This window comes from Gymnoscopelus microlampas (genome assembly GCF_963454915.1).
Source record: "Gymnoscopelus microlampas genome assembly, contig: SCAFFOLD_345, whole genome shotgun sequence".
Lineage (NCBI taxonomy): Eukaryota > Metazoa > Chordata > Actinopteri > Myctophiformes > Myctophidae > Gymnoscopelus > Gymnoscopelus microlampas.
Window position 1 is genome coordinate 1 of NW_028155871.1, and position 12,198 is coordinate 12,198.

The window sequence follows — 12,198 nt, forward strand, 5'->3', positions numbered from 1 at the left end:
AATGTACTAGCATTAATCTCTGTGTTCCCTGGCTGCTTGTGTTTGGAAGGCCTCAGTGTTTTCCATGCTCCCAGCGCTGTTAGGGTCATCACAAAGCTGTCAGAACGCAGCTCCCCGCCATCCCCCTCTTTTATTCTCTGTTCTGCGCCGACCGTGCAGCAGCGGTGGACAGTAACTAAGTACATTTACTGGAGTACTACTGTACTTGCCGACTTGCCGGCTACGTTTTAAATTGAAATTTAATTGTACTTTTGACTCCACTGCAATTTCTAGGAAGGGACTCTTGGGACCCAGAGTCCAGAGTTTATGAGAAATGAACTGTTACAAGTGAAAGTCCTGTATTCATCATTTTACTTGAGTAAAAGTGCCAAAGTACTGGCATTAAAATATACTTACGCTACCAAAGTAAATAAGTACTACACTGTTTTTGAAAATGGCCAATCTACAAGCTCTGCTATTTTCAAAGTTTTGGGGGAAAATATCTGAACATTTCTGAGAATTTCCACAGAATGACTTTGTAATTTGTACTTTTGAATACTTCACTATTTACGTGAGTGCATACAATCGTAGCTTTGGCCAGGGACTCGACCAACACTGTTTGTTATTGTTAGTTAGTTGTGTTTTTGTCTGGGGTGGATATACAGTGGGACACAGTTACTGGACATTTATTCAGGAATTTCCTGGGTTCCCCGGTTTAGGAAATAAGGCCAATGCAGAAGTACCGAAAACGCTGCAGTTCTCATTAACGGCCTGGAGGGTGTCGCTATTTCCCTTCCTGCTGGTTGTAGACGACTTTGCCATTAAACACAATGGGTCTTTGACCGGACTTTACACTTGATTTTGAAGTATAAAGGGCTTAACTACTTGAACCCTGTATACTTCACTTCGTTGACCCGGTTGCTCCCTCCTTTTTTTCCCTCTACACCAAATGTATTTGCCAAAACGTGGATCGGTTATGTTCGCCGAAAGGTTCACCTATTATGACATGCCCAAAATAAGGTGGATAATAAGTGGATAATATGCATAGGATTTTGTTGAGCGGTGTATTAGCCTGTATGCTGACGACGTGCTGCTGTTGTGTTGTCTTTCACAGGAAGCCCTCAGGTCATGCCGATAAAGAGGTGATGGCTGCAACCGTCCTGACATCACTGTCCACATCGCCTCTGGTGCTCCACCCGGCCTCCACCACCCCCACAGGTAGCCACTAGCCCCCCACTACACCCACTACCACACCCACTACAACCACCACCCCCACAGGTAGCCACTAGCCCCCCACTACACCCACTACCACACCCACTACAACCACCACCCCCACAGGTACGGCCACAAGCCCCCCCACTACACCCACTACAACCACCACCACCACCCCCACAGGAAGCCACTAGCCCCCACTACACCCACTACCCCACCCACTACAACCACCACCCCCACAGGTAGCCACTAGCCCCCACTACACCCACTACCCCACCCACTACAACCACCACCCCCACAGGTAGCCACTAGCCCCCACTACACCCACTACCCCACCCACTACAACCACCACCACCCCCACAGGTAGCCACTAGCCCCCACTACACCCACTACCCCACCCACTACAACCACCACCCCCACAGGTACAGCCACAAGCCCCCCACTACACCCACTCAAGGACCCCTGGGGGTCCCCAGACCCCATTTTGAGAACTAGTGCTTTAGGGTTTGTGCCATGCAGTGTGCATGAATCAGGCCCATGCTGGCTGGCTCCTTCTGAAAGCGTGTGTGTGTGTGTGTGTGTGTGTGTGTGTGTGTGTGTGTGTGTGTGTGTGTGTGTGTGTGTGTGTGTGTGTGTGTGTGTGTGTGTGTGTGTGTGTGTGTGTGTGTGTGTGTGTGTGTGTGTGTGTGTGTGTGTGTGTGTGTGTGGCGCTAGGAGGTTAGTTGACAGTAAATCAGGTGAGATCTAATCTGTTGTGACTCAGATGAGGCCGGCTGTGTGTGTGTGTGCCCAGAAGATCACATGGTTCAACTAGACGTGTGCGTTCACAGGCAGTCCTGTTAGCAGCACTGGGTTCATATTATTGCAATTTTACCATTCAGGTCACTTAGCAGATGCTCATATCCACTAGAGCAAACTTTTTTCATGTCAAATACCCCCAGAATGTTATGTATTTGGCCGCGGACCCCCAATCTAAAAAATATTGTTCCAGGGACCCCCAGAAGCAAAGATTTGAGTTAAAAAATGTTCGCTTAAAAATATATATATTCAAAGACTCGGTGCCGCGCTATGAGCTTGTAGATCTGCTATTTTTGAATAGCTAATGTATAAAATAATAGTTAAAATGATTGCGACGCTATATTAACACATTTAGCTGGGGACCCCCTGGTACCCCCCCCTCCCCGCCAAGGACCCCTGGGGGTCCCCGGACCCCACTTTGAGAACCAATGCACTAGAGACTTAACCACATTTAACCTGGTGGTGCCTGTTTTTGGGGCATACATACTGTAGGCAATGTAGGTGAAAGTGATAGCAGATCTGTAAACAGTAAATATATTTATATTTTCTTGCCAATCCCCTCAGCCTTGACCCTGTCACCATGGCTGCTGCTGTTGCCAGACTATCAGTGCTATCACCGCTGTGCCAACCTCAGCAGACGGTCAAAGTCCCCGTTGGCTATTTCGGGCGCTAGCAGCCTTATAGCGTCATTGTGCCCGCTCCCTCTCCCTGTTAGCATCATGGTTGCCACGTCCGTTTATTATAAGCGACTTTCTGCTTTTTTTTTCTTCTTCTGTAAAGTCACTTGTAAATATTGATTGTTGTGGGTTGCGTTTTCTTTTTTTTGGGGGGAGGGGGGGGGGGGGGGGGGTGAGGGCTTGTTTCTAAAGTGTAGTTGCTTATTTTGGGGCTTGCTTCCACTTCCTATAGTGTTGTTTAAATCAGTGGTTCTCAAACATTTTCATGTCAAGGACCCCCCACATTCATTTGTATTTGACCCCCATCTGTGCCAGGGACCCCCATACAAGAGTTGTGTGGTTAAAAAAGTTCCAAAAGTATTCCAAATGTTTCCCTTTTCCCCCCCACAATGTTTTGTTGTTGAAAATAGCAGATCTACAAGCTCACTACGCGTCGCACCACGGCGCGATGTGAGCTTGTAGATCGGCCATTTTCAAATAGCCGATGTATGTATAGGTCCAAAATGCTCATGTGGCCTGTAGTTGCTTCTTTTGGGCTTGTTTTCATAATTATAGACCATGGCACTTGTTTATCTCGCAAAATCTGGCAACGCTGATTAGCGTCATTGTGGGGCTCCCTGCCTGTTAGCGAGGCTATGGGGACCGCTTGTGTTTTCAGTCGAGGCCAAGGTGATGAGCTCTTAACCCTTTAAGACCTGGAACGCATCTGTGTCACTTTTTCATTTGAGCTAAAAAAGCATTATTTTACACTTTGGCTATTCAAAAATAGCAGATATACAAGCTCATAGCACGGCACCGAGTGCCGCGCTATGAGCTTGTAGATCTGCTATTTTTTGAAAAATCTTGAGATTTGAGTTACAAAAGCGAACATTTGTAACTAAAATCTTTGCTTCTGGGGGATTTTTTCCATGTCAAGGACCCCCAAAATGACATGTATTTGGCCGCGGACCAAATACATGTCCGCGAACAAAAAATGTTCCGGGGACCCCCGGAAGCAAAGATTCGAGTTAAACATTTTCGCTTTAAAACAATTTATATTCAAAGATTTGCACACATTTTCACGATTTTTCAAAAATAGCAGATCTACAAGCTTGTATATCTGCTATTTTTTTGAACAGCCAAAGTGTAAAATAATGTTTTTTTTTAGCTCAAATCAAAAAGTGACACATATGCTTCTTCAGGTCTTAAAGGGTTAACAGCTAAGGGGGCGCCCTGTGGCACACCGCTGTACCCGCGGGGGAAGAGTGTTAAATTAATCTGCGGGGACAGTGGTTTAGATGATGTTAGCTAAGCTAAGAGCAGTGGGGCTTAGGTGCCGCGTCCACCAATATGTTTAGTTTTTTTTCCCTGCGTATGTTTTTAATTGTTTACGATGGGAGCGACGCCCTTTTGGGAAAAACCCAAGCAGGGTGACGAGGTGCTGCGCTTTTATTTTGCGTTCGCGCGTTCACAACTTTTTATCTGCTTTGGAAAGCGTCTTTAAGGCGAGCGTTTTGGCGTTTTCAGCCGGGGGGGGGATACCTTTTTGTATCTAAAATAATTATTGTCCCCTACAGACAATGTGAGACTGCATAGGTCCTCGGACAAAGCAAAGGCCTTCTCACTGTCCCAAACACTAGGCTAAAAACTAAAGGTGAGCGTGACTTTGCACAGTCGTAGCCCCGCCCACTCTGTGGAATGGTCTTCCACTGGCATTAAGCCATTAAAACTGGGAATGCATCTGTGTCATTTTAGATTTTAGCTATATATATATATATATATATATATATATATATATAGCACATTGGTTGGCTATTAAAAAATAGCCGATATACAAGCTCATAGCATGTCACTTCGTGCCGCGATTTGAGCTTGTAGATTTGATTTTTTTTTATCGTGAACGTTACATTTGTGCAAATCTTTGAATATATATACATATATATTTTTAACCCATTAACACATTGACCGCCATAGGTTAATCTCATAATGTACTCACCAGTGCCAACGTTTTATTGTTGTTTTTAGTTTTTTTCAGGTCGCCATAGACCTTGTTAAAATCCTTAAAATTGAGCCGTGCACTGTTTGTTTACATCGCGCAGATCTGCCTCGTTCGAGCAGTGAAAACCGCGTGTCAAACGGTGCCTCCATGTTGTAGTTAGAACGGTTTATGTTAAACAGTGATCGACGAGGAGAAGAAAACAACAAGGAGAAAATTGAGTTTCAGTTTCGTCATTAGAATGAGGGCTGCCGGCATCGGAAAAACCGGAATCCCAAATAAGGGCTTTCCGGTGGTGTTACAATGAAATGGTCCGTATAGAAAATTGAAAAAAGTTTTTTTTTTTTTGAAAAAAATAAAAAAGTACCACGGCCCGTAGGCTACGGGATCGGCGCTTTACAGTTGGATTTATCGGCCCGTAGGCTACGGGCCCGGCGGGTAGAGTGTTAGGACCGGGAACACATCTCTGTCATTTTAGATTTCTTTAGCTATTAAAAAATTGCTGATCTACAAGCTCATAGCGCGGCACTCGGTGACGAAAAATCGTGAATAGTTTTGCAAATGTTTGAATGTTTGGTCCCTGGAACAAAATATTTTGAGGTGGGGGTCTGCGGCCGAATACTTGGATAATTTTGGATTTGCTTGACATGAAAAGGTCCACCACTGATATAGAAACTGTTTTTAACTGGATTTAGAAGACATTGGCCTCAGGTCTTAATGGGTTAACACAAGAAGGGTTTACCGTCAAAAAGCTGCACTATATTTTGTAATGCTGTTTTCTTTGATGTTTTGTGTTATCTTTCGAGCAGCTAAAACTCCATGAAGGTTCACTTGGAGACAGAATGTGCAGAATTTAAGGAGAGGGCGGTCCTTCGGGTGGCGGGGGGGGGGGGGGGTGACTTTGATTACATTGCAGTCTGTGCTCCACGTCCGTTAATTAGGAATTATTTTCTCTAAACATCTGCTGCAGCTTGCCAGATACTTTGTCCCCAGAATTGACATAGACATTGACACAGCCCTCTCCCACCCCCACCCATGGAGCTCCTAGGAGGACATTGAAATGATTTTAATGTTAAAGCTTTACTATAGAACCATTTGTTGCTGAATAACATTTTTTTTTCTCCCCGATCTGTATGGTAAATCCAATGTAACTTATACAACCTGTGTGCTTGTATTTCTATTCTATTGAGACATTTAGATGCTGTGTCTGGTTTGGCCTCACGTAAACACATAAGAGAATATTCCGATCTGGTCTGATCTGAAGTAACTTTCATTCTGGTAGAAGAGGGGTGGTTTAAACCAGGGCTCTTCAACGTTTTCCCGCCAAGGACCCCCTAGCTGAGAGAGAGATGAAGCAGGGACCCCCTCTATATCGTATAAAATTGTGTTTCAGATTCAACATTTTTTGTTTACGCGGTCTGCTCTTTTTTCCCTCTACACCTATAGCCTCTTTGCCAAAAATAGCCGATCTACAAGCTCACAACGCCTCGCAGCGCGAGGCGTTGTGAGCTTGTAGATCTGCTATTTTTGGCTAAAGTTCTCCTCAGAAAAGGGATGCAAGGGTTCAAGTGGTTAAGGTAAAATAAAAATCACACCCTGTGTGAAGAGAGTGGTGCCTTTGATGAGCCCCGTATTGATGTTGTCATCATGTTTGTTTATTGGACATAAATACATACGGACGGACACACAGACAAAGTCAGATATAGGAGTGGTTGGCACCACTCAAAAAATCCTATCACACAAAGTTTTGGCGGACCCCCTGTAGTAACTCTGAGGACCCCCTAGGGGTCCCTGTTGAAGACCCCTGGTTTAAACCTATTGATATTCAGATCAATAGGACAATATCAGCATGTAAACCCTGATCGTTTCTCTCTTTGTTGTTTTATTTCCGGTCGTAAAAGAGCACAACCACTTTGTGCATGTCTAAAGTAATATTCAGATGAAATACTTGTAAATGAGGATTACTTTTATTGTATTGTATTTAGCGTCCATGTGAACGGTTAATCTCTGATCTGAATGACTTCATTCTGAATGAAGAATTATTGTCCATGTAAACGCAGCCACTGACAAGTATAGTTACTGCCTGATGAAAGGTCAAAATTCTATTTCTCCCATGAGCAAGCAGGCAGGCAGATTCCAGCACTTACGCAGGAGACTCAAGGTCCAAAACCAGGGGTAGAACAAGAAAGTTACAGAGTGCAGCTTTAACCCTTTTAGACCGGGAACGCATCTGTGTCACTTTAGATTTCTTTGGCTATTCAAAAATAGCAGATCTACAAGCTTGTAGCGCAGCACCGAGTGCCGCGCTACAAGCTTGTAGATCTGCTATTTGTGAGAGAAAAAAAGTCGTGAAAATGTGTACCATTTTTTGAATATATATACATTTTTAACTCAAATCTTTGCTTCTGGGGGTCCCTGGAACAAAATGTTTTCAGATTGGGGTCCAGAGCCAAATACATATAATTTTGGGGGTCCTTGACATTTTTCAGAACCACTGATATTATCCCAACATAAATTTAAAAAAAAGAAACTGTTAGGATTTAGAAGACATTTGTAGACCCCCAGACGCAAATATTTGAGTTAAAATGTTAAAAATATATATATTCAAAGATTTGCACACATTTTCTCAAAAATAGCAGATCTACAAGCTCGTAGCGCGGCACCGAGTGCCGCGCTACGAGCTTGTAGATCTGCTATTTTTGCCTGCCATCTGCTGACACCTTGCACGGAGGAGAGATGAGTGCCGCGATACGAGCTTGTATATCTGCTATTTTTGAATAGACCAAAGAAATAAAAAAAAATTACACAGATGCGTTCCAGGTCTTAATGGGTTAAGGTCATTATTTCCATCTCTGCTGATAGTCTCAACACATGTCAGCATCTCCCGGGCAGTTTGGAGATGAGACTCAACGTCTCACGGTATCTACTTAACCCCCGTAGAAAACATTGATCTATACCCTACGATAATATTCATAATGACCCCAGATTCACCTCGCTGCATGTTCATAGCTTTGTCGTTATTAGTTGACGTGAGTTTATCCCCAACAGGCTTTATCAGGTTATTAAGGAAGGTTCTGACAGCTTCCCCCCCAGGGGTTGTAGGGTTGGATCGTGCCTTGACGGTATGGGGGGGGGGGCAGCTGTGCCTTTTGGTTGCTTTGTTATGTAGGCCAACATCAGTGTTTTGTACTCGGTGCGGGAAGCAACTGCATGGGAGCCAATGGAGGGAGCGGAAACTGATGTCATCAGTATATATGCCCATATATGGGCATGCCCCCTTTTGTGCGACTTGACGCCATGACGAGTTTAAGACAACACACTCCATATTTGGGCGTAGTGGCATTGGGAACTCCTTGTATCAGTGGACCCCCAAAATGATATATATGTATTTGGCCACGGACCCCCCATCTCAAAATATGTTGTTCCAGGGACCCCCCAGAAGGAAAGATTTGAGTTACAAATGTTCGCTTTAAAAAATATACATTATATTATATATTATATAAAATCACACCCAATGTGAAGTGAGCGGTGATATTTATGAGTTATTAATTTCATCATGCGTCTCGCTAGCCAATCACAGCGCGCCTGCGAAGTTTGAAGTTAATTTCATCATGCGTCTCGCTAGCCAATCACAGCGCGCCTGCGAAGTTTGAAGTTAATTTCATCATGTGTCTCGCTAGCCAATCACAGCACGTCCTGCAAAGCTTAGCCTATGGGCGTGTTTTCCACAGCATGGCGTCACAGCGAAAGACACATTTTCACGACGGAAAGAAAAACTTTTGCCACGGATGGGTCCTAAACCCTCTTATAGGAGCGCACCGCTCAAAAATATACACACATTTTCATGATTTTTCAAAAATAGCAGATCTACAAGTTTGTATATCTGCCTTTTATTGAATGGCCAAAGTATAAAAGGTTAAAGTGGTTCAAATAATTTTAATGCTATATTAACACATTTTGCTGGGGACCCCCTGGAATCCCCCCCAAGGGACCCCTGGGGGTCCTCGGACCCCACTTTGAGAACCAATGCCTTACATGGTCATGGCTGAGTCGTGGTGACATGAGCCAGACGACGTGGCCGTCCGCCGGCCCGCCGGAAGGTCCTCCCTCTTTAACCTTGTCACCTGGTCACTTTAGATTTCTTTGGGCTATTCAAAAATAGCAGATCTACAAGCTCATAGCGCGGCACCGAGTGCCGCGCTATGAGCTTGTAGATCTGCTATTTTTGAAAAATCGTGAAAAATATTTTTTTAAATATTTTTTTCCGAAAAATTGTTAGGATTTTGAATTTTTAGACGCGGCCTCAGGTCTTAATGGGTTAAGTTTGATATAGGAGGAGGATGTATCGTTATTGTCTCCTCCCTCTTGTCAGCGTCGTTGTCCCGGGTCCCCAGCATCTCCCTGAAGGCCTCCGCGTTGGCCTCGTTCTCTACGATACACGTGAGGATCTGCTCCAGCGTGTCCTCGTCATCGCCATCGTCTTCCACGCCGTTCCACCCCCCCTCCTCCTCCTCCTCCTCCTCCTCCTCCTCCTGCTTCTCCTCGTCGTCCGTGCAGCAGCGGTAGCCCTTCCTCTCCTTCAGGAGGTGGCAGGCCAGGAAGCCCAGCAGACCCGTGACGAAGAACAGGAGAACCACCACGAAGACGGTGTAGGAGAGAGGAGACGACGCGTCCGAGTCCGTCACGACTGTAGCGGTGGTGACCTCGGGGAGGGGCAAGGGGCCAGGACTGACGGATAATACAGAGACCTCCATATATGGGCATAAAAGGAGGAGCACACCAAGGCACCAGGCACCCGATATAAAGGACCAAACACTCCAAGAGCCGCTGTGATGGTATCCGGGGGCGGGCGGTGAACCGATGTGCCCCGTGTGGCAAAGCTAGGGAGACGGAGGACCAATGGGCTCCGTGCGCGGTGTCTGCTTATGGGCTGTAGAGTCAGATACTTGTGGTTTGTATTTTCTGCTTATTCTCCTATAGAGGGAGTTGGATGTCACTGATGGAACTCCTTAACCTTTGAGGGATTCCTTTGCCTTTTTATACGTTTGGCCCCCGAGGTGCTATTATAGTGACATCATGGTGATGTCAGTCATATCCTTATATGGAGCTAAGCGATGCCCAAAGATAAGGGTCTATGACAGGGGTCTTCAACGTTTTTCAGGCCAGGGACCCCCTAGCTATGAAGCAGGGACCCCCTCTATATAACTTGTTTTTCTAAATTAGGTCTGCTCTTTTCCCCCTCTACACCTATACCTCTTTGCCAAAAATACATCATAGACCCCTGGTCTATGATGTCAGTCTTGGAGGTTTCTGTTAGCTCCATATATGGGGCCCCAGGAGGTGATTCAGTTGAAATGAATGAATCAGTTGATGAATCAGTTGAAAACCCATGCTTTACACTATTGCTGTAGTGAGCCTCTGGACCTCTGAAGCAGTAGCTACTTCCCAAACCCAGTCCGTTGGTGCAGCTGCTTTTCTCTCCTACCAGTTTGCTAATTGCAGGATTTAATAAAAATGCCGTTTGCGAGTTTCATAAAAAAGGCTTCATAAAAATCGCTATTCCGTAACAGACTGACTAATACGTGTGCCCAGCCTTGACAATTATGGATAATTGACTAATATTGTTTTTATAGCGAGCGAGCACACAGGGGTTGTGAGTTTTTGGTGGGAGTAGCGTATTATTCACACATACTCAACCATCCAAAACGTTTGTGTGCAAAATCATTTCAGTTGCTTTTTTCAAACCTAAACCAAAAGTTTACTTTGTTTATTTTATTATTATTATTATTATTGGGGGGAGGGGGGTCTAGGCTGCCATCAACTAGGCCAGTCACAATTATTACATAATCACCCGATAGCAATTATTTGAGATATCACAATTCCTTTTGTTTCCATGTTAAAAAATTGTCTTACATTCCTTTCTTTTTTTTACAGCAGATCTACAAGCTCATAACTTGCTTACAGCTTGTGAGCTTGTAGGCCGCCTGTTTCTGCTGCTGTTATTAAGTTATAAAGTTATTAAATATCCCAGTGATTTCTTTGTATATTTATGTTATTTGCCATATCAACTTTTCTTTACGAAGCCTAAATGCCAAACAGAAATACAGTATCATCGTTATTTTACTGTTAACGTCCCAATGTTCAATGCCAGTTACAGTTCAGGGTGGTGACGGCCCTATAGAACAGTGGTTCTCAAACAGTGGTCCGGGGACCACCGGTGGTCCTTGAGGTGGTTCCAGGTGGTCCCCAGCTAAATGAGGGAGAGTTGGTAACCAAATGGACCCTTATATCTTTAACTCTTGAGAGCGTAAAATGAAACCAAATGGACCCTTACGGGTCCATTTGGTTTCATTTTACGCTCTCAAGAGTTAAATAATTGTTAAACATCTGCATTACTTAATTAAAGAATTATTATTTTTGATCAACGTGTGCCTGTTAATCTCTCCTATTGGTACCAACATCAACAGTATGGATGGAATTGTGGACAAAATCTTACCCAACGACAACAAAATATTCTAAGTCTTGGGTCTGAGAGTCTAAATCTCATCAAATGGTGGTTCCGTGGTCGGAATAATCAGCAAAATGGCGCATAATTATGCGGGGATAATGTTTTTTCAAAAAGGCTGCATCGCATATTATGCGCTTCGCATCGCATATTTCCGCATATTTTGCAACTTTTCACATATTTTGAATTTTTCGCAACTTTTCGCATATTTCAATATTTTGCATATTGCCGCATATTTCACAACTTTCCGCATATTTCACAACTTTCCGCATATTTCGCAACTTCCCGCAATTTCACCGCATAAATTTGCAAAACCCCCCGCATATTTCATCGCAAAATCAAGGATTATTGCTTGCATAATAAAGAGTTTTAGCCCGCATAATCAAGGATTTTTGCCCGCGATTTTTCTGGAGGGTCTAAATAATGGACCTTGATATGAAAAGGGTTGAAAATCCACTGCTGTAGAAACAATGCTGATGATGTCTCTTTTCCCCCCCCCTGCAGTTCCAGAGCCAGCCAGCAGGGGCTGGAAGGAGGCCCTGTCGGCCAGCTACAGCAGCTCCACCAGTGGCAACTGGAGCTGGGACGCCAGCGACCAATCGGTGCCCTCCACTCCGTCCCCGCCCCTCACCAACGACGCCAACAAGGGCTTCCTGCTCTCGTCCCATCTCGGCGATGATGTCAGCGAGGACGTCACGGACGGCACGCACTTCCTGTTCGAGGACCCCATACCGCGCAAGAGAAAGGTGAGGATGTCTGAAATGAACGTCTTTCTGGAAAATGTCTGAATTTCAATACGGTAATGCATTGATATTAACCATATCAATGCATTGGGGCGGCCATAGCTGAGTGGTTAGTGAGCCCGCCTAGGGAGCCAGAGGCCCTGGCTGCCTCAGGTTCGATTCCAGGCCAGGTCAGCATATGTGTCGATGAAATGAAATTTGTCCCTGAGCAAGACTCTTAACCCCTAATTGCTCACAGGTTCTCATTGGAAATAACTTTCATGAACGACCTGTTAAAAGGAATTATCCTTAACCCATTAAGACCTGAGG

At 44.7% G+C, this 12,198-nt stretch overlaps 1 protein-coding gene across 1 annotated transcript; it reads left to right on the forward strand.

The window, feature by feature from the left end:
* Window positions 1-49: 49 nt before the first annotated feature.
* LOC311041194 (zinc finger protein 704-like) lies at window positions 50-11,892 on the forward strand (the record flags this gene model as incomplete). The annotated part of the gene is made up of 3 exons (XM_084086099.1): window positions 50-164; window positions 1,094-1,197; window positions 11,651-11,892. Coding segments are annotated over 3 exons (461 nt in total), but the record flags the coding sequence as incomplete, so codon positions are not given.
* Between the last annotated feature and the right edge of the window lie 306 nt (window positions 11,893-12,198).